This window comes from Verticillium nonalfalfae (assembly GCF_003724135.2).
Source record: "Verticillium nonalfalfae strain VnAa140/NRRL 66861 chromosome Unknown scaffold_167, whole genome shotgun sequence".
Lineage (NCBI taxonomy): Eukaryota > Fungi > Ascomycota > Sordariomycetes > Glomerellales > Plectosphaerellaceae > Verticillium > Verticillium nonalfalfae.
The window spans coordinates 6-21,564 of record NW_021167392.1 but is presented as its reverse complement, the minus strand read 5'-3'; the positions used below and the strand labels follow the sequence as shown (position 1 = coordinate 21,564).

The 21,559-nt window shown below is 55.7% G+C and overlaps 5 protein-coding genes across 5 annotated transcripts; 3 read left to right on the top strand and 2 right to left on the bottom strand.

Annotated features, from left to right (window-relative positions):
- Positions 1–1,851: 1,851 nt before the first annotated feature.
- On the top strand, positions 1,852–4,189 carry SFP1 (split finger protein; the record flags this gene model as incomplete). The annotated part of the gene is made up of 4 exons (XM_028636845.1): positions 1,852–2,570; positions 2,663–3,754; positions 3,813–3,993; positions 4,049–4,189. 4 exons carry the CDS (start codon positions 1,852–1,854, stop codon positions 4,187–4,189), a joined length of 2,133 nt encoding a protein of 710 aa, XP_028491068.1.
- Positions 4,190–6,518: 2,329 nt separating this feature from the next.
- On the bottom strand, positions 6,519–8,849 carry D7B24_002642 (uncharacterized protein; the record flags this gene model as incomplete). Its single annotated transcript, XM_028636844.1, has 2 exons — positions 6,519–8,350; positions 8,408–8,849. 2 exons carry the CDS (start codon positions 8,847–8,849, stop codon positions 6,519–6,521), a joined length of 2,274 nt encoding a protein of 757 aa, XP_028491067.1.
- Positions 8,850–9,696: 847 nt separating this feature from the next.
- Positions 9,697–11,559, top strand: CDC20 (ubiquitin-protein transferase activating protein; the record flags this gene model as incomplete). Its single annotated transcript, XM_028636843.1, has 2 exons — positions 9,697–11,380; positions 11,438–11,559. The coding sequence occupies 2 exons, from the start codon at positions 9,697–9,699 to the stop codon at positions 11,557–11,559; spliced, it is 1,806 nt and encodes a 601-aa protein (XP_028491066.1).
- A 568-nt stretch (positions 11,560–12,127) lies between these two features.
- Positions 12,128–13,600, bottom strand: D7B24_002640 (uncharacterized protein; the record flags this gene model as incomplete). Its single annotated transcript, XM_028636842.1, has 1 exon — positions 12,128–13,600. The coding sequence occupies one exon, from the start codon at positions 13,598–13,600 to the stop codon at positions 12,128–12,130; it is 1,473 nt and encodes a 490-aa protein (XP_028491065.1).
- A 6,239-nt stretch (positions 13,601–19,839) lies between these two features.
- D7B24_002639 (uncharacterized protein) lies at positions 19,840–20,508 on the top strand (the record flags this gene model as incomplete). The annotated part of the gene is made up of 1 exon (XM_028636841.1): positions 19,840–20,508. The coding sequence occupies one exon, from the start codon at positions 19,840–19,842 to the stop codon at positions 20,506–20,508; it is 669 nt and encodes a 222-aa protein (XP_028491064.1).
- Between the last annotated feature and the right edge of the window lie 1,051 nt (positions 20,509–21,559).

Genomic DNA, 21,559 nt, shown 5'->3' with positions numbered 1-21,559 from the left:
GGCGCTGCCTGTGTAAACCCTCCTGTGCCTCCGGACCAGAGGGGTGCAGGGCGGCCAGGCAGCGGAGGCGCAAAGCAGCAAGGCGGCTGGGTGTAGGGGAGGAAGAAGCAAAGTCTCGTGGCGATAGCTGATGTCTGATGCGACCAACTGCCTCAATGCATTGGTGAAGCGAAGCACGGATGAAAGCACTACTGGCGTGAGCGCGTCACTACCCCTGAAGGGGGCAAGACAGGAAGAGGAAGGAAAGCTTTCGAGGTGCTTGGGGTGCGGTGAGAAGCAAGCAGCGACAGCCTGAGCAGAAGACATCCACACACGCATACACAATACAATAGTACAGTACCATGAGTACCTACGGCGGAAGGAAGGAAGGAAGAAAAAAAAGAAGGGTCTCATTCCGTGCGCATCGACAACAACAGGGAAGCACCTGCCACCAGGTGAGCAGATCGGCGACGTCCACGACGGTGGTGCGAACAGGGAACTGGGAAGGAGAGCATACCCCAACCTCCTTCCTGCTTTGAGAGTGAACGCGAGGTTCCGTAGCTCCTGCTGCCGTTGCCTCGTGGAAGTGGTGAGGGAAAGAGCAACAGACAGACGGTGACGGCTCCTGGTTCACGGCTCATGACCCAAGACTGGGAAAGCATGGAACCCGGCAGGTACATGTGGCTGACCAGGCAAAGTGGGTGTGGGGGGCGCTTGCCGTCCGTGACATGACTCCAAAAGGTACCTTTAAGACAGTGGCATGGCCACTCAACGGCCAAGTATTACCACGACGGTCGATTGCTCCCAAACAACAGCCAAGACGGTCACTCCCTGGTCACTGTCACTTCCAGCGACCATCCATCCCATCACACCCGGACACCTTTTACAAGGCGATCTTGGAGTATACCTCAGCCCGGCCTCGCACTTCGACTCGACTCGTCTTGACTCGATTCCTCTTCTTCTTCTTCTGCTGCCACTCCCTCTTGATCCCGAGTCTCATTTAGAATATCAACTACTTCATCCTCACAGTGCCCCCCCTTCTGTCCTGATCAAGCAGCACCCATCCACATTCTCATTATTTCACCGTATCTACCTTGGCAAGCACTCAGGCACCCACCATTTCAGCCTGCTCAGCTCTAGATACCTTTCTCATCAAGGTGACAACCTTGACGTTCGACTTTATTATCCACGAGTGTACTTTTTGGTTCCTAAACCGCAGTCAGAGGGGCGAAGCCTTGTTCATTCACCATACCATCGAGCTTCACAGCATCTATCGTTCGTCATCCTTCATCGGCGACAATAGTCTTTACTCGACGGCGTTAGGCGTCCTCTGTTTGCCATCACCCACTTGGCCGCCCACCTCCCGTGTTCCGGTGTCTGACAAACTACCTGACTGCCTCGGCCTCGGCCACTTCAGTAGCAGCAGCCGCTAGCCAATCCGCCGGCGCGCCCATCATTGCGAGCGAACCGCGCAACTGCGAACACTCCGAAGGGCTCCCTCCTCCTCCTATTCATCGACCTGTCCAAGTCCGGCGTTGGGCTTACTCGGGATCCTCTACTACTTAACATACCACACTTTTCCAGGTGGACTGCGCCTGCGATCTCAGCCGGTTCGACTCGTCACGACCCGCAAACGTCGAGAAGCGAAACTCCCCCAAGTCCCCTGCACCGCACCTGCAGCCCCCCCCCCCCCCTTGCCTGCTACTCCACCGCCTTTCCCCTGTTATTACCTTATTACCTTCTGGCGCAAAGTACTGCCCAAGACCGGCGACCCTCTTCTCGCGCTAACACCGCCCGCTTGTCCTAACTCATCAATCGCCCTGGCCCTGCACCTGTGCCTGCCCTGCCTGCGCACTGCAGCCCACAGCTGACATGAAGAGCGCTCTTCGCTGGTTCGCCCCATCACCCTCCTCCCCTTCGAGTACCGAGGACCCTAAAGAAAGAGACCCGTCCAGCCGGTCCGCCGCTGCCGCCGCCTCCGCCTCTGCCTCCGCTCACTCTCATCACTTTCACGCCCACACGCACGCACTCTCGTCACACGCAACCAAGGCACAGCACCCCTCCGCATCCAGACGCTCCCACTCTCCTGGCACCGCCGACTCCTCATCGCCCTTGTCGGACAACGTCTTCACATCACCCTCTCCAGAATACTCCCACTCGGCCTCACTCACGCCGAACTCGCCCCAACCTGCCACGCCCACCGATTCTTACGCCCGCGACACCGCAGGCCTCACCCCTTCCAAGCCAATTACCATCGCCACCCCAACGCGATCCTCGGCCAACAATTCTCCCACCGCTCTCCCACCCAAGTCGAGCTTCGACAGGAATCCTTTCGGCATTCCTGAAGACCAGCTCGTGTTCGCTCCCATTTCCTTCAGTCAGGATACTGACATGACCACTGGACCCTCGATGGATTCCGCCATGGGGCGCAGTCGCCAGGACTCCTTTGTGAGCGCCGGACCGAAACCCATTTCCATGAACAATGCCAGCCGCGACAATGCCAGTCGCCAGAGGCGCGAGAGTCTCGCTGGCAGCCTTATGGCTGGTGCCAGTTGGGGCGGCATGTCCCTGGGCAGCTTCATTCGCGATGAGTATGTCCCGCTGAACCCCGCCTTCTTCCCCCGTGTTGCGCCTTTTGCGCCGCCTTGTTTCGTGAACGCCTGACTAACGACTCTGTGCGCAGTATGCTCATGGCCGGCACCTCGCCCTTCACCCATCAACAATCTCCGTCACTGCACTCCTCCTCTTACCTTCCAAAATTCGAGGCCAACTTTATGAAGGACTTCACGTGCTGCGGACTCAACCTGTCTAACCTGCACGAACTTTTGCAACACTACGAGGAAGCCCACACGCAACCGAGCCCAAATACCACGAGAAACGGACCTTTCGCCACGCAGTTCGCACCGCTATCGCCGCCGGCGGGGTCCAGGGCTTCATCGGCACGGCCCTCTATTGGCTCCGTTTCAGCTCTGGGCCAACAGAATGTCTCCAAGCTTCAGCAGTCCCGACCGAGTCCCAGCATCTCTTCGGCCGGTATGGCCAGCATGGGCGTGCAGATGGGACAACAGCCGGGTCAGCAGCATCCCATGTCAACCCACATGGATGAACTGGATGCAGTCGAGGACATGGAGATGGATGATGCAGTCGGACACATGGAGATGGATGACGACAGCCAGAGGACGATGCACCAGACACGGCAGCTCTTCGGCCAGCAGCAGCGGCCTCAGCTCCATGTGAACTCTTCGGGCATCACACAGGGCCTTCGCACTTCACAGCCCACAACCCCTGCGGCTGCTAGCTTTGGCTTCCAGCACAACCCCACCGTGTCCTCTGTGAATACCCCTACCCTCACTACTCTCCAAAGCCCCCAGCAGCAGCGCGGAAACACGGGTTTCCAGAACAATCAGATGGACAGCATGGTTGACGAGGAACTTCCAGGCATGCCTATGGGTGGCAATATGGACCTCAACGGCGCCAACTTTGGCGGCGACATGGGCTTCGGCAACGCCAACAACAACAATCTTACCAACTCTGAGTTTTGCATCAACGACCCTGGCAAGCACCTCTTCAGTCCAGGTGGCGCTCTCACGACTCAACAGAGAGCTCTTCAAGCGCAGCTCGTCACACTGGGCTTTGACCCTAGTCAGCCCAACAGCGCTGCCAACACGGCCCTGATCCAGAAGTTCAGCGCCATGTTGCACAATGAGGAACAGAAACCTTTCAAGTGTCCAGTCATCGGTTGTGAGAAGGCTTATAAAAACCAAAACGGACTGAAGTAAGTTCATATCGACCAATCTAGCGCCCACACTTTGACTGACTGTTCCTCACTACAGATATCACAAGCAGCACGGTCATCAAACACAGCAGCTCCACGCCAACGAGGACGGAACATTTTCCATTGTCAACCCTGAGACGGATGCGCCCTACCCTGGCACACTTGGCATGGAGAAGGAGAAGCCATTTTCCTGCGACGTCTGCGGAAAGAGGTACAAGAACCTCAATGGTCTTAAATATGTATGTTGGCATGATCATTCCCGTCCACAAAGGCCTCGCTAATCCAAAATAACAGCACAAGGGACATTCTGCGCCATGCAATCCCGACTTCAAGCTCCTGGCGGCTGGGCTGAACATGCCAGGTGGGCTGCCTGGGCTGATGGAGAACCAGCTCGGCAATCTTCCCGGTATAGGAGAGGATCAGCAGATGATGTAACGCACCTGCATAGGCACGTACTACTGAAGCTGGAAATGTCTCTCAGTTTCACGACGAAGTACCAGCCGCCGATCGTTTGACGTCCGAATTCAAGACAGCACTTACACGTTCGGAACGATTCGATTTACCACCTCTCGGAGCGGAAGGCCAGCCTCTGCATTGCGCGGCGTTCGTGGTTATTGTTTTCCCCCATTACGCTGCCGGGTCCTCTCGGTTCACCCGCAGCTGTTTCATTCCCCTTTGCCTGCTTTATACCCGATAGATCGGCCGGCGCCATTCGATGATTTGGGACATACCGATGAGGGCTGTAAACGCCTCAATACACTATAATACAGCCAATGGAGACGACGTCGTCTACGAACAAGGATCAGCGTTCGACCATGACTGCTATGGGTTTCTTGACGACGAGCAATTATTCGAACCGCTGATTTGTTATGTCTTTGTTTCGAAATTGTTTTATTTGACGTTTATGTCTGGCGCTATGGAGGTGGTTGCTAGCGCTGTCGTTGTTGCTGTTCAAAAAGCCACATGATGCTTTCTGGACGCACGAAAGTGACGAGGTGATCCTGACGACGAGGCATCGGGCGTTCAGAGTAGTTGTGGTTACAACACATGCAAGGGTGTCAGTTTCGGCGAGCAACGAAGATGACGATATCTCTTCACCGTCGCCAGGCACGTTAAATCGCAAGATTGGTTTATTCGGCGGGGTTTTGGTTTTTGGTTTTTTTGATTTTGATCTTAGCTGAGCGAAACGATTGCTAGATTGCAGGCGTTTTGACGCTGGGACACGTGGGTGTCGGAAAAGTTCCAAGCGAGCAGGCAGTATGAAGCTCAGAATAGAGAAAATGTTTTTCATTACTAGTACTCCAAGCCGTTCATCCGTGATGGTTTCTTCTGCTTGCTCTCGAATCATGAATCACACTGAGCGACTTAGCGTGACTCGCTGGCGAGAGAGTAACGGTACATTTGTATGATGGTCGTTGGGGCCATCTCAAGGATTGGGTCTTGATCTTTGGTGTTCCGTCGTGCCTCCTACAGGGGTGAAGGCGGGGTCATCCTCGCGTTCGGGGTAAATAACAGCTCAAGAAAGGTGGGACAAACCAGCCGGCTGGCAGGGGAGGGGGAGGGTGATCAAACGAACCTGTACCGTCTTCTGGCCCGGTGAACGCAACCTTGACTCGCGCGTAGGGCCAGCAAGTCGGAGGACAGGATGGGGAGGGGCCGTGCTCCTCGGCGAGTAGGCGATGGAACACAACACAGCGATACGATGATGGTGGTGAACCTACCAACGTACTGTTCGCTGATAAAGGAGGGAGCAGGGAACCGGGGACTTGAGGAAACGGAAGGGTCAAAAAAATAAGAGGCGCCCTTTGTGTGCCTACGGGTGGTTGGCAGTCCATCTATTGGCACGCCCGGAAAGCGGATGAGGTACCCTAGTCTAGAGTTTCGAGACTACGAGCCTGGTGCTTAGCAGCTAGGCAAGCCACTGCTACGTTGTTTCCGCCCGTGCCTGCAAAGTACCCTGTACACATACATGTACATGCTTTTTGTGCTAAGCGGAATCAGAAACTTGGGGGAGGGGGAGGAATTGCTTCTTGCGCTATGTCTAGTCCTGAGTCGCGTGTTGGAGTAGCCTGGTGGCCCCGACTCGCGGCGGGCGGCCGGGTGAGGGTGGCCGGGGACTGGTGGGGGGTTGTCTAGGGGGGGTGCCACAGCACGCCGGTCTTACAGGAGATCGACGTGAGTCCTCCATGGACATGATGCGATGATCATCGGCGTTACTGGGTTGGGGCAGGGATGGCGGGGAGAATGGGGTTGGAGGGGAGAAGAACCTTCTCTAATTGGCATGATAGCCGATGATGAGCATCGAGGATCGAGAAATATCAGATAGAGAAAGCATCATCAAGCGATGCAATCAAATGTATTGGAGGAAGGCTAGAGATAGTCAATGGTGCGCCAGTGGAGACGTGAACCAAACGCCTTGCCATGCACCATCGTATGTAAGAAACCGAGACAAATGAAAAAGGGTGATCCATTAACGCCGTCATTGGGCAAGGGCAGAGGTGGCAGGGTTGTTGTCGGACGACGGACTCCAGTATCGGAAGTGATCGATGTCGTGTCCCTGGCCATCGCTGGGATTCGTATCCTCCATGTGTTGTTGTTGCAACCGATCACGTCTCCCACCCCCACGCTCAAGCGTCGTCACCTGTTCTTTCCAAGCAAAGCCGCCAGTCATCAGTCGACCAAGCGTGAAATCATAACCATGTATCCTGCATGCAAGTCATGTCGTACTGACGTGGGTGCCATTCGACCCCTACCGCCAGCCGATTCAGCTCATCTCTTCGTCATCGGGATCGTCTTCCAACATCTGCGTCGTCTGGCTGCTGAAACTCTGCTTCCTGCCGACGCTGTCACCGTATCGGGAACCGTTTAGGCTGCCAACGTACTCTAGCTCCTCACCTCCAACGACCCGGCCCTCCATGTCGATCTCTTGAGACAATTCGACAAGGGCTGTCCGGGGTAAACGGAGAAATCCTTCAGTCCGGACAATGCGACCCCAGTGTAAGAGACAGAACTGCGCAGCCCGCTTCCTCAGCCACTCCTCGTTAGCAAGTCCGGCCGAGTGCCATATGATACAGGCGTGATCGACATCGAGCTCCTTCAACAGTCGGTTCACACAGAGGAGCCTCAGACGCGGGAGGCCATAGATGTTGGACAAGACGAGAAGGCCAGCGACGTCGGCGAGTTCCGTCGTGGCCTCGCTGCCTTGCACAGACGTGCCGTGGATGCTGTCTGTGTAAAGATAGTAGAGAAATGCTCTGACGACGGAGTAAGGCTCAGGGATGTGCATCTTTTTTGTGTGGAACTCAGCCATCTGAGAATTGTACAATCGGGCAAAATGAGGCCATCGTGCCTGCAGGATGAGTTTATGCACGTGTATGGGTTGTGATGTATGAGTGCCCGGAGCAAGCCAGTTTTGGTCGGGAGTAGCTTCGCCGCTCCGCGGCGCGCTCTCCTCATCCCAGGGCCAACCTCCAGCCAGGGCCGTGATAACAAAGTCTGCGCCGCTACCCGATTCAGGAGGCTGGTCGAACAGCGATGCGAGATCTGCGCCTAGACCCCGTGATGGCTGGTCGATCGCACGAGTCGGCCGAGATTGCGTCACTGGCTCTGATGCGAGGTGGTTTCCGAGGAACCCATATTTGCGAAGATCAATCTCCGTGATGTCGCTTAAGTATTCCTCAAATCCATTGGGCCCCAGGTCGTTGGCGGGTGGATCTGTCGGACAGCCGAGGAGCCACGCCTTCGTTCCATCTTCGTTCATGGTGCAATAGTGCCAGCGATAGCCGGTTTTGAATATCTCCCTGCCCTCGGCAAGCTTTTGCCATCGGAGTGTCTGAAGGTCCAGAGCTGACAAGGAACATTCCTTAGATGTGGTAGTGACTGCTGGCGTAACAAAATCGAGCAGCGTGCCTGACGAGTATACGTGGAAGTGTATACCGGAACCTTGCGGTGGTATGCTGGGCCCGCCTACAAACTTGAGCGAGGAGATGGTGCCAGGTGCAGGCGGAGCGTACGTCTTCATCTGGAAAGAGGGCGGGTTGACTTGTTGCGTCCGAGAGTTGGCGGCATACCCAGAAGTACCAACCGCCGGGGTTTGTGTCAAACTGTAAGGGGGTCGGGGTGAACCGACAGCGCGGTTGATCCCCGAGTTTCGGTCGTAAATACCAACATTGGGTGCCGAGTCGAACGCTGGGCTTCCCTTTAGGTCTAGCCACCACAAGTCTCCAGTCTTGTCCATATCTTCACCCATGCCACCAAACACCCACACCCTGTCGTTCCAGATGTAAACGGAATGGTCGAAGCGTCCAACGAAGCGCCATGACCTAGACCAGGTGAAAGTCTTCAGGTCGAGGTAGCAGATGTCATCTAACACGTAGTTATCGTTGCCTGTGATACCTCCGACAATGAATAGCTTGTCTTCGTGTAGAACAGCGGCGTGTCGGGCGCGGCCCTTGGGTTTCGGTCCGCTCGTCTGTGGCATTGTCCAATGAGCGGTCTTGAGATCAAAGACTATGAGATCGGACAGGTAGGTTCGGTGTTCGTTCTCGCCGCCAAAGACAAGCAGCTTATCGCCAGCGTACATGGTGGCGGTGTGTCCTGGGTGAGACAATGGTCAGTCTCATGCCGAGGCCGCTGGTCCAAAGAGTGACTTACCCATCCGAACACCTGGGATGTCACCATAATTGTCGATCAGACTCCACTGATGGCTGTTGAGGTCGAGCTTGAGGACATGATTGTAGACCTCATCGGTGTACTGATCAAATCCTCCAAAGGCATAGATGGTGTTGTTTCCGCAGTAGGTCACCGAGGCATTGACGAGACATGCCGGTCGCTGGCCCAGGGTTTTCGTGACCTTGGGACGGTAGCCATCGAGGCCGGTCCTGTTCTTGATGGGCGAGTTGGGCATGATGTAGGTGTTGTTGGCAGAGCCATCCGAGCCAGGCGAGCTGTCGGAAGGGCCGGGGCCGCTGGAAGACGGCAGGAGAGAGGAGGAGGCACGGCTGAGTGTGTTGGTGTTGGCGCTGGGGGTTGATAGTGTAGGGCCGCCAAAGAGGGACGGCGTACTGGCGCCAGGCGTGCCAGGCTGCGCCGCCATGGTTGTGATGTTGACGGATCCGGATCCTCGGCGATTAGCGGCAGATCGTAGCGGTCATTTCAGAGGGTCAAAAAGACGGAAGAGCGTCTCGACGGGAGGGTCGACGATGGACTGAAGAAAGCCGACCTTTGGAAAAATATTTGGGACGATCTTGACAGACAAAGGAGACGGTCGTTCAGGCAGCGCAGCCGCGGTCGTTACCTGCTGTTCCTCTTCCGGCCTAGCGGCTCATAGGCCTGAGTCGGGAGGGTGCAGTCGCTGGCAGGCGGTCACAAGAGGCAGAATGGAAGGAGCGACTGACCTCATCGTTAGTGCACAAGCCAGGAGAGAGGCGGCTAGACACTGCTAGAGGAGGGAGCCAGCAGGACGCCACTGCAGGAACAGGGATGAGTTTATCAGCTTTTGATTGGCCTAAATTGGGCACTCGGGGTTGGCTGCCGGAACATTGCAGCAACCGCGACCGGGGTGACAGGGATGGAAGCCGTTGCCCGGCCAGGTCGACAGTGGGGCCTAAAGTAAATAAAAGACGTCCAAGGTCGAGCTCACCATGCTGCAACACTTCTCTCCTCACCACGCACACTCTCCACCCGCAAGCCCTCCAACAGCCTCTCATACCGCTCTCCTCGCGCTTAGCCTGTGAAAGAAACGCCCATCAAGTCTGCTAGATCTTCTTCGCTGCATTCTCCTCGCTCGAACTGATCGTCCCTTCGACTTGGAAACCGTTCTTTGCTCAGAGCCACAGCCATCACTCGAATCATCGAGAACATCGACTATCATCATACTAACGGTGTCCGCACCCATCCAGGAACCTTTGGTTAGAGTCTCTTGGAGCTCTCAGACACCAAAAATGGCCTCAGCCGCCGTGACCACACCACTCAAGTCCCATCGGGGGCTCTTCACTACCCGTACCGCCGGCGGGCGCATGCCTTTGACTCCTTCGCCTCGCCAGTGCTCGACCACTTCAATCCCGCTGAATCTCAACTCCTCGCCCTACACTCCTGAGCGTCAGCCGAGCAAGGACGGCTACAGGCCCACCAAGTCCACGTACGGCGGAAACCTCACCGCCCACCTCGCCCGCTCTGCCACCAAGCCCAAGTCCTCTCACCGTGACTCTCCCAAGTCCAACATCGCCCGCGGTGTCGCTACCCCTCGCAAGGCTCTTGAGCTCGGCGTGTCCGACTTCACCTTGACTGGCTCGGGAAAAACACCCTCTAGTGCCAAGCCCAAGAAGTCCCAGAGGATCAAGTCCAGCAAGACCACGATCAACTACGGCGGCGATCGCTTCATCCCCAACCGCGGTGCGAGCTCTGCCATTTCCAACGTCGGCAGTGGCAAGCTTGATCATGCCGAGAAGCGTCCCAAGTCTAGCAACGGCGGTGATGGCTCCGCCACTCTCTCGTCTGCTGCCGACGAGGCCCTGGCTGCCCTCGAGGGTCTCAGCATCAACGATGATGATGAGCCTACCACCTACGCCCGCCCTTCCCCCAACACCGTTGCCTACCAGGACTCCCTTGCCAACGCCTGCGGTGTCAACCTCAACACCCGCATCCTCCAGTTCAAGCCCGCGCCTCCCGAGTCGTCTAAGCCCATCGACCTTCGCCAGCAGTACAACCGTCCTCTGAGGGCCGCCACGGCCACGAGTGCGCAGTTCCGTCGCCGTGTGGCCACCGCTCCTGAGCGTGTTCTTGACGCACCTGGTCTGATCGATGATTACTACCTCAACCTGCTCGACTGGAGCTCCGGGAACCAGGTTGCCATTGGTCTGGAGCGCAACGTCTACGTCTGGTCCGCCGATGAGGGAAGCGTAAGCTGCCTTCTCGAGACCAGTGCTGACACCTACGTCAGCAGTGTCAAGTGGTCCGGTGACGGCGCCTACGTCGGCGTCGGCCTTGGAACTGGCGAGGTTCAGATCTGGGACGTTGCCGAAGCCCAGAAGGTTCGTAGTATGTTCGGCCACGACACCCGTGTCGGTGTCATGGGCTGGAACAAGCATCTCCTTTCGACTGGCGCTCGTAGCGGTCTTGTCTACAACCACGATGTTCGCATCGCCGAGCACAAGGTTGCCGAGCTCGTCTCCCATACCTCTGAGGTCTGTGGTCTGGAGTGGCGTTCCGACGGCGCTCAGCTCGCTACTGGCGGCAACGACAACCTTGTGTCCATCTGGGACGCCCGCTCGCTGTCGGTTCCCAAGTTCACAAAGACCAACCACAAGGCCGCCGTCAAGGCTCTCGCCTGGTGCCCCTGGAACATGAACCTTCTGGCCACGGGAGGTGGTTCGTATGATCGCCACATCCACTTCTGGAACTCTACCTCGGGCGCTCGCGTCAACAGCATCGACACTGGCTCGCAGGTCACCAGCCTGCGCTGGAGCCCCAACTACCGCGAGATTGTCAGCTCGAGCGGCTTCCCCGACAACTCTCTCAGCATTTGGAGCTACCCTACCCTGGTCCGCAACGTGGAGATTCCAGCCCACGAGAGCCGCGTTCTGCACAGCTGCCTGAGCCCGGATGGCCAGATGCTCGCCACTGCTGGTAAGTGTACTCTAGCTTCATGATCGCCGAAAGCCCTTGCTGATAACAATGCTCTAGCTGCCGACGAGAGTCTGAAGTTCTGGAAGGTGTTCGAGAAGAAGGCTGGCTCCAGCTCTGGAGTTGGTGCCACCGGCACATCGACCAAGGCTGAGATGACCAAGCAGATGACCATCCGCTAAGCGACCATGTATCTCGTGCTCGACAGCGACCTGCCGTCGCTGTCGCCCGCCTGATCAATCAAAACGACAAATGTAGGTATCTCAGCCCCTAGGGCATTCACTGTTCTGGGTTTCCAGCCGGTCTTCAGCAAGCAAGGAGTCGGGGTGTTACATGCTTCCAAACAACGCCGTGGCACGAAAGAGCTTCTCCACGATGGCATGAGATGAATTGGTCATGACGGTCACGATCAACGGGAATTGAATTGGGTGTTCTTCCCTGTTTTTGAGACGCGGCACATTTGTGCCTGCAACAGAACTATTGGCTTCCTGTGTCAAGGGGGAAAGTGGCCCGCTGCACAACAGATATCAGTTGAAGGGGAGGGGGGAAAGCCTTCGTCGAGTGACCTGCCCCCCTCGGGCGTTATGGGACATTAGGGGACAACGGAATAATACGGAATTTGCTTTTTTACCATCACCACCATGCCTTTGCCTGTGTGTCGTTCAAGTGAATCGAGCAAGTGTTTCTCTCATGTTTCTATACGTACATGATGGTAGCTTATGTGTGCATCATTTCATCGTAGCCAATCCATCAGTCCTGATACGTGATGGTCTTGGTCCTCACCCACTCCTCCAAGGCACCGGCGTTGAACCTGCCGTACCCGCTGGCCTTGGCACCGCCATGAGGCAGCGCCGGCTCGTCGTGCACAGTCATGCTGTTGATGTGCACAGCGCCCGTCTCAATGTTTTTCGCGAAGCGCAGACCTCTACGGAGGTCCTCGGTGAAGACGGCTGACGACAGGCCGTACTCGGTGTCGTTGGCAATGCGCAGGGCCTCTTCCTCCGTCTCGACCTCGTAGAGGGACACGGTGGGGCCGAACGACTCGGTCTGGTAGATGTCCATCTCGGCTGTGACGCCACCGAGCACGACGGGCCGCATGCGCGTCGGCGAGGCGTCGTCGGCATTCGGGTCGCCGACCACGACGCGGGCCCCCTGGGCGATGGCATCGCGGATGAGCTTCTTGTTCTTGGTGACGGCAGCGCCGGCGATGAGCACGGGCGCATCGGCGGTCGAGAAGATGTTGCCTACGGCGTCGCGAAGGGCGGACTCAAAGGCGGCGCTCACGGCCTTGTGGACAACGATGCGCTCGGTGCTCATGCAGATCTGCCCCGCGTTGAGGAAGGCGCCGAGGGCGCACTGCTGCGCGGCGAGCTGGAGGTCAGCGTCTTCCCAAACGATGGCCGGGGCCTTGCCACCGAGTTCGAGGAGCACGGGCTTGAGGTGTTCACCGGCGAGGCGACCAATGATGCGACCGACGCCCGTGGAGCCGGTGAAGTTGATTTTCTTGACGTCGCGGTGCGCGATGAGCGCGGCGGTGACGGCCGGGGCGTCACTGGGATCGTGCGCCAGGGTGTTGAGAACGCCGTGCGGCAGACCAGCCTCATGCAAACACGAGGCGATGGCCCAGGTGACGCGAGGGCTCACCTCGGGACCCTTGAGAACGACAGTGTTGCCGGTGACGAGGGGCCCAGCAATGGCGCGGATACCGAGAATATAGGGTGCGTTCCATGGGGCGATGGCGAGGACGACGCCAAAGGGTTCCTTGACGATGAGGGCGGAGCTACCTTCGCCGGCTGGCGTTGGGATGATGCCCTCTACCGAGTGCACCCGAGCTGCGGAGGCGATGAGTATATCGGTTGTGACCTTGAGGTTGAAATCGGCCCAGGCTGGCGTGGCACCAGTCTCGCTCGTCAAGTAGCCGGCGAGCTCATCGTGGCGGGATTTCATGACCTCGGCAGTCTTGACTAGGATGGCAGCGCGCTTCGCGGGCTTGAGTGCGCGCCAAGCGGGCAAGGCTGCGGCTGCAGCAGCAACGGCGGCCTCGGCATCGGAGGTCTGAGCAGAGGCCGATTCGTAGAGGTATTGGTTAGTACCTGCAGAGGTGACGGGAAATGTCTTGGAAGTGAGTTGTTCGGCGCCATTCAGGAAGAAAGGCACTGTGTTGGGAGACTTCGAAGAAGTCGGTGGCGGGGCAGCCGACGAGTCGGAGGTGGGGTCAGACATGGTGGTTTTCAGTTAGTGAAACTGAGTCGTGACAATGACTGGATAGGGATTTGGGGATCCGACGTTTTGGTTTCTGGCGTCCGACGAGAGAAGGGGAACAAGAGAAGTTGTAATTGAGAGGTTTTTTGGTGCATGAGCGAGAACAGATGGGTCCACCCAGATGCGTGTCTGTGATGTAAGACGTTGCAGTGGTTGTTTCCGCTCTAAATAAACAGCTGCAAGTTGATTTAAGGTCACTCGCCGGGACCCTGTACCTTAATTCCTTGGGTAGGACAGACAAGTTGCACTAACCCCGCGAAAGTCCGGGGAGTTGGATCTTGACTATCGAAGTCGACCCCGCACCGGCAGTGAGGCAAGGCAGACGCTCTGGCGTCAGTGACACTGATGGCACTCACGGTCGATGCAATCCAGCAAACAATGGCAGTGCCGATGTCTGCGCCGCTCGTGAATCTCAGCTGATGTGAGGTGTCCATTCAGCATAATATATCACGTAGTTATGCCGGTTGGCGGCGCGGTCGGCGCCTGGGGTCAGAGCTTGCCCCAGACCAGCTAAACGCCCGGCCTCAGCGAACGCAACACGGTGATCATGACGGTCCAAACGTAGCGACTCCAGAGGCATTGGATTGCATCGTAGCTCATGATTGAGGCGGCCGCTTGTGTCGATGTTCGAGCAATGAATGATGAGCGTAATCGAAGGTCCATCGAATTCGATGTCAAGCTGGGGGCGGGTCAAAACGGGTAGGTGGGCATGACTTGAACAGGTCGCAAGTGGGGTGCACTGGTGCTCATCTCGGGCGTTTTTTTGTCAGAGAGATACCTAGAGATGCAAGCATGTACTCAAACTGTATTAAGTCGTTGTCCGTTTTTCGTGCTTCCACTTCTGCAATACTGCCGGCTGGAGAAAGGGTTGAGGAATCGCCGACGTGTCAACTGAAATGGTCTCAACTGTGCGAAGAATCAGCATGGGAGCAAGCCGGTCAGATATGCGAATCCACAACCTTTGGAAACGGCTGCACCGGGAAGAATGTACTGTACATCCCTCTGAGGCCGGGGTGGTTCGGTGTAGGAACCCTGGCCTTGGTATGGGGGAGGAAACGTCAATGACACAGGTGCCTTTAATTTCGCTGGTTGTTTCTCGGTGGCCATGATGAAAGCCCGACTACGCTTGAGGCGTCATTGATGAGGATATACAGAGGGCGCAATTGATGTCTTTTTCTCATGATGAAAAGGCATACAAGACCTGCTGACATAATATTCCAACTGATTTCAGAGTGCTCACTTTGTCTGACACTTGCGCCCTGACTAAGAATGGGTGGGCTACAGTCCGTCACTCCTGCCACATGAGCAGATGGGCGCGCCTTCTGCAAACAGGGCTCCTTCGTGCATGCCGGGAAGGACCCCGCCAAGACAGAAAAAACGAAGGCTTTGGTCTCGACTTCCTGGGGGAAAACACACGTGCCTCAATCTTGACCAATGAGGACGTTGAAAGAGCACCCTCCAGCCACGAGCTAACGGTGAAGAACCCCGCAGATGCTTTTTGCCGAGCCCCTCATGATATCGCTGCTTTAACTTTGATGTACGACGCTCGCTCTGGCGACAGTGGCTTGCAGTGCCTGCGCCACAGGCCTATCAATGTTCACCGTAAAGCCTTGAATGCACCGTAATAAACATAGAGCTGACGGATTTGGTGGCAGTTCGAAAACGGGAAGGGGCACCACTTTTGAATCGCGACTTCATAGGCTGTCGGACATGGCTGCTGAGGTAGTGCTTCCGGCGTAGATGCTTTTTGGAGTGATACCTCGATTTACTGTCCAAAGGCCTGTGGCCAGCATACAAATCTGTCAGCCCATGTTTGACTGGGCAGATGTTTTGACCCCGTGTTCGGATGACCATTCGCGGCCGCCGGCCGGGCCCATAGCAGCTGACTACCCTCCTTGATACCTATGTAGGTAATGCGGGTAAGAGTCATGATATATGATGTGAGAGGGAGATTTCATTACGACACCAAGCAGCGGGGAATCCGGCCTCTCTGCTCGCGGACATGGAGATCCCCTTTGCGCACATTTCATGTTCATACACTCAGCATCGCATCGCATGGGCAAATCAGCGAGTCTCTGTCTCTCCAAATAACAAGGCAACTATGTGTCTTAGGGAGATCTGAAAAAAAAAATCTTACTCTCGGAGACCAAGTCCTCATATTGCTAAATCTACGTGATGGAGATTGTTGCCATTGTTGCCTTATTTGGAAACTCGAGCATGAATCATGTGTTGACGCGCCAGGCCGGTGAACATGCACATGCAGCGAGATGCTCCTTTCCTACTCAGGGCATATCTTTGCTATGTAATGTTTCTGCTCAGGTGCCAAGAGGATGACAGGCGATGCTGACATGCGCAGAAGTCGGGCACAAGCCTTGGCTGCGGGGTTTCCATAGCCAAAGGCCGTCCAAGAGGAGACAGGAACGATATTAATTTGACCTCTGAACGCAATCGATTCGCTGAACTTGATGCGCGTATAGAGATACTGCACTACACCGAGGAAAGGATCGCCATGTTTATCCTGTGACTCTGTCACTACGAATTTCAAGTGGTGGAGGTATTCGTCGATCTCGAGAACAGAGTATGAAGGATGAACCGCGTACCGTGCTGATCGAGCAGCTGGTGCGACAGTGAGCTAATGCCGCATCTTTACTTCCCTCTGGGTGATGAGTGCGTACTATAATGTCTTCCATCGCCAAGGCTTTCTTGGGAGCAAACATCGACTCGGGCCAGGAGAAAAAAAAGTATTTAAACTGCTTTGATCTCCAAACCTTTTTGCTCTCTCCCAGACACATCACTCCAACAGTTTACACCATTCCTTGCCTTACATCTTGTCAAATATCTACAGCAGAAGTCACTCTTCCCAAACCTGATATTTCAACATGAAGCTGCTCTTTGTCACCTCCCTTTTCCTGGCTGCCGCGACTGCACTCCCAACCACTGGTAAGTCGCCACGGCAAACTCTTTGGTTGCCTCTCCCATGGAAAGATGACTTGGTTACGAGAGGGAAACGTGCTAAGTTGGACCGCTGTAGGCGACAAGATGACCGAGCGCGAGGCGGATTGTGCCGAAGACTGTGTGGAGAGGCTTTGCATGGGTTTTGCTAATCTCGACTACGTCGCTTGTATGCTGAGTGAGTATAAGAGGACAAACTTGATAGTCCTTCCGAATCTGAAGTTACTTTTTGGGCTGACTACTTCTTCGGTAGGTTGCCAGACTATGTGTAGCTGATCTCCAACCACTCTGCTGTACCGCTTAAAGACATCAACCTCTTCTTATTGTTTACGGCTCAAGGAGATTGAATTGATGTAGCGGTTAAAAGACACATGATGGAGATTTGGAACCGGCATATTTTTGAAATTCACCTACTTTTACTAGTCTCTAGCTTCCCCTGAGATAGTTCAATTGGACGAATAAATACTGATGTGGATTGAAATGGCGAGGCGCTCTGTTCAAAGAGACAGTACGAAGCTGCTGTTTCATCGGCCGAACTTCACAAGGTCGATGACGTGATGTTGGTTCGTTGAGGGTTGTCATGTGCCGAACTTGTATCCCCAGTTCTACGAGTGACCGTCAAGCTGAAGGAGGCCATTGATGAACGTGTGCCGGAAGAGAGTTGGTCGAATACAGCTATCCTGACAACAGGCAATGCCTTCTGATATGTAGGCCGCATGTGCAACAAAATCTCACCGTAAAGCGATATTGGCGTCATGATAAACGATCAAGAAGTTCGGCGCGAGTCAGTAGTCGGAGCCGTGCCACCCATTATATCTGGGCGACTGGCCTCGACAAAGTTAGCCATCGATCTTCGCACTGGCAAGATCTGAGCATCAGGAAACGGGGATGCAAGAGCGGTCCAAACCCTATTCATGCATGTCGTATACTCTTGAATCCGTCGAGGCTGGCGCTGTGTCTCGTGGCACGGAAAAATCAATACGAGATCCATCTACCTGCCTTGAATTCCTGTTGGGCAAGCCTCTTGCAAAGCCGCGAGTTGTCTTGGCAACCCTGCCCCTGGGCGCAATGTATGTTGTCATGTGCCTGCCCTGGCTAACTGCATGGGTTCAAACTCAATTCAGTGGCATGCGCATCCGCCCATCACTTGACCTATGTTCTTTTGATGTGCCTGTATCGAAGTTTCGGACGGAGGGACAAAGGTCGAGCCCCGCATGTCACAACACCAGTCATCGGATCGAAGAGCATCTCCCCTACTCAGGTTGCACCCAGCAGTGCTACCCTTTCAGACCCAATACATTCGTCGCAGAGCTTGAGCCATCGTGACTATCACTTGATTTGTCCGTGGACGAGAGCCTATTCTCGCTCTGTACATGTTGTTAAAGGGCCGTGGGGGAATGAACAAATACCGCACCAGAGGTCTATGCGGACTGAGGAAGTTGGCAGGCGCGAGCACGCCCTCAGCGGACGTTCATAGAGAGGTTTTCCCCCATGTTTCAGGAGGCCGGTCTCCGACGTGGCTCGCATTTCCCAAGGCCGTCTGACGAATTTGTAGCGCGCCCCCAACCCGTTGACCACGAAAACAGACTACAATGTCCCAGACATGACCGCAGTCAGACGTTGCACTGCATTCGCAAGAGACACAAAATGCGGCAATGGCTGAGTCTGTCAAGGCAACGTGTTACCCGTGTTCTTGCAGCGCCACGTTGCGGTGGAAGTGGGAAGGAAACGAAGGTGAGGTGCGAAAGGAGAGATCAATGTGCGGTGGATCTGGGGAGCGTTGTGTGTGTGCGAACACAAGCAATCTGTTGAGCGCTGAATCGGCAACTGGCTGGCGGAATCGACTGGTGAAAGCGAAAGCTATGGCTGTGGTATACATGTATGACGTACTTGTGCAGTCGATGCTCTTGACCGCGCCAAAAAGAGATTTGCCGTTCGCTCGTGTTCATCTCTACCTATGCCGTGATCCGAAAACGGGGTCTCGAGGGGAGCCGAAGCCAAGCCTTTGTCGCCCTATTTTGAGATACCAATGTGAGCGATGAGGTCAGGCTTGGGAGCAGGACCAGGCAGTGGGGTCATCTTGGTGGATTGACGATGATCGCTGTACAAAGACACTGTACAAAGACGTTGACGAGTGCAACGCCGCCTCGGACCAAAGCGATTGAGCTGAGGGTGAACGGATCGAGTGAGTACCATGTCGAATACGACACATGGGCTGGTTGCCGAGGCAAAAGGTCGAGGCGACGAATAGCAAGCAGATCCTTCCCACAATGCCCTGCATGGCCTGTTTCTTTTCTGGGCTCATCGCCAACCTTCTGAAAGGAACGCGCAGAAATTTCTTGCGGACCTATAACGCATTCCCGACGTTTTCACGTTGTGGGGACGGCCACGACAAAGGTGGTCCAAAACAGGCAAAACATGATGTTGAAGAATGCCCTTGGGAATCAGGGGAAAACCAATGGTCTGTGTGATCTTCCCCCAGCCTTCCAGTCTTGGCTGCCGCTGTGCCGAAGCCGAAGCCCACTAAAATTGAGGTCCTGGCGATCACTACGATCGGCCCACCTCAACCACCGAAATGCGCCGAGTGGGGGTCCAAACGACCATCGTATCCAGGCGCACCAGGTCGAGGTCATCCGACTGTGCTTTTCGCCGATCCTCGTAGTGCCTCGTGAACACGGCGCCATGGAGGCCGATACCTGGCCGACAAGCAGTGGCATCGTGCAGATGGCCAGGACCACGCTGATTCACACTGGCGATGCGACATGTCTTGTCCACATGGCAAAAGGGAAGGGAGGCAGAAAGCTGGGTGGCGGTACTATTAATAAACTGGCGGGCTTGAGCCGTGCGTCATTCTTCCTTCAGCAGAAGATATGTATGTTGCAATCTGGGGTGGACGAGCTAACATTCCATAGCGCAACCTAATCCCCTCTGTAGTATCCAGCTGCGGGACTCACTCAACGCAGCGGCCGCGGGTCCAATGGTTCAGACCAGCCATCTCCCTACTGCCACGGTTCCCTCGAGCTAGGGCGTCAACCTCGTATTTCCCTTGTTAGCACCGAGACATACGATTGAAGCTTCTCGGCGGAGTCCGTCCTCGCATGCGGCTCTCCAAACACTAAACATATTTGTTGTTTACCCCTATAAGTAGGGCCCCTTCCCTTGTTGACTGTTTCTCAAGTTGCAAGCCATCAAGCGTTTCACACCGAGCCATCGTCTAGCACTAGCCACGTCTCACTCTACCTATCAATATGAAGTCTTTCACCATCCTCTCTGCCCTGGCCGGCCTCGGCGCCGTCTCGGCGCAGGCCACCAACTGCCCTGCCCCCGGCTCGACCAGCGCTGCCGGCGACTACAGCTGCAACCCGGCTCACGCGTACCCCGAGGGTCAGCAGTGCGTCCTTGTCAACGGATGCTACTTCCTTCGCAGCAAGGCCGCCTCGTCCACGGCCCCCAAGCCCACCGGCACCAGCTGCCCTGCGCCTGGCTCAACCAGCGTTGTTGGCGACTACAGCTGCAACCCCGCCCACACGTATTCCGAGGGTCTGGAGTGCATCCTCGTTGACGGCTGCTACTTCCTCCGTCCACAGTGCAGCTCTTCCGCGGCCCCCAAGCCCACCGGCACCAGCTGCCCTGCGCCCGGCTCGACCAGCGCTGCCGGCGATTACAGCTGCAACCCCGCCCACAAGTACCCCGAGGGCCAGCAGTGCGTTCTTGTCAACGGCTGCTATTTCCTCCGCAGCACTGGTACCCCGACCGGCCACCCCAACACCACCATCCCCGCCACCATCCCCGCCACCGGCACCAAGCCTGCCGTCCTGCCCACCGACCACGTCACCGCCGGTGCCGGCGCTCTTTCGGCTTCGCGCCTCTCTGCCGTCGCCGGCCTGGTGGCTGCCGGCTTCTACATGCTGCTCTAAGCGGCAGGTGCGCTTTGCTTTTTTACGAAAATGACGGACCGGGAATAGATGACTATTTACACTACGCGGTGATTTATATGCTTAGAACGAACAGAAAATCTCTTGCAGCGGTTTAATATACTACCTCTTTTTTTCACTTCATTTCTCTGTCTTTTCTTGTAAAAAGCAAATGAACCAGAGTCGCACCGTGCAAGCATCGTTTCGAGCCCCATTCCGTGCGTTGCCCCTGACACCCTACCCACATGGATACGACAACAGTCACCTGGTGATGTTTGAACCTTGTTCGACCATTCCTCGTGGAAAGCCATCACCAGCACCCGTTATTTCGCTTGGAAGCATACCAAGTTGGTAAAGAGTCGGTTGGGTTGACTAAACGAACAAATTTTGCGTGTGGTTGGTCAAGATTCCTGGAGAGGGTCGGTAGGTAGCTTTTGATATTGAGATATGCGCGCGCACTATTGAGTCCCCTGCCAAGGGATTTCCCAGCCTCAGCAAACTTTAGGTCGTCAGTTGTTCGAGGGCACCCTGCAATCAAGCGCCTTTGCGCAACTGCCTCGACGAACGAACATTGTTGAAGTCGTTGCAGTAATTGAATTGTGCACGCACAGGCCTGGAATTGCAACATCGGTTTCTACCGTTTCTTCTACCTTCCTAAATTAGCAGGTGCTGGACTTGAGTCGGTGTTGGAAGCGTCGCACCGCCACGAAGTCCCCGACACAAATCATCTCCGTTTCTGATGGCACCGTTTCCCTACGTGTGTCCCGCTGTGCCTGTTTCTCATTGACGTTGTTATTATGTCAGCAAAACCGTGGCTGAACTTGGCAGGGTTAGCCATGCCTCTTAGGGCAGCAATGACGCTAACCGAATTCGCCCTGGACCTGGGCGGTGGGAAACCCGAGAACCCCGCCCGCTTGCGTCCCCTCGATGAAAGGAACAGAAGGCACATCCGCGCGCGCGTGCAAAGACGAAATTCAAGGTCGAGCGAGTCTGGGCAAGAGTGACCCCCGCACACAAGAGGTGGTGGTGGTCCTTTGTCTTTCAATTTACCCCC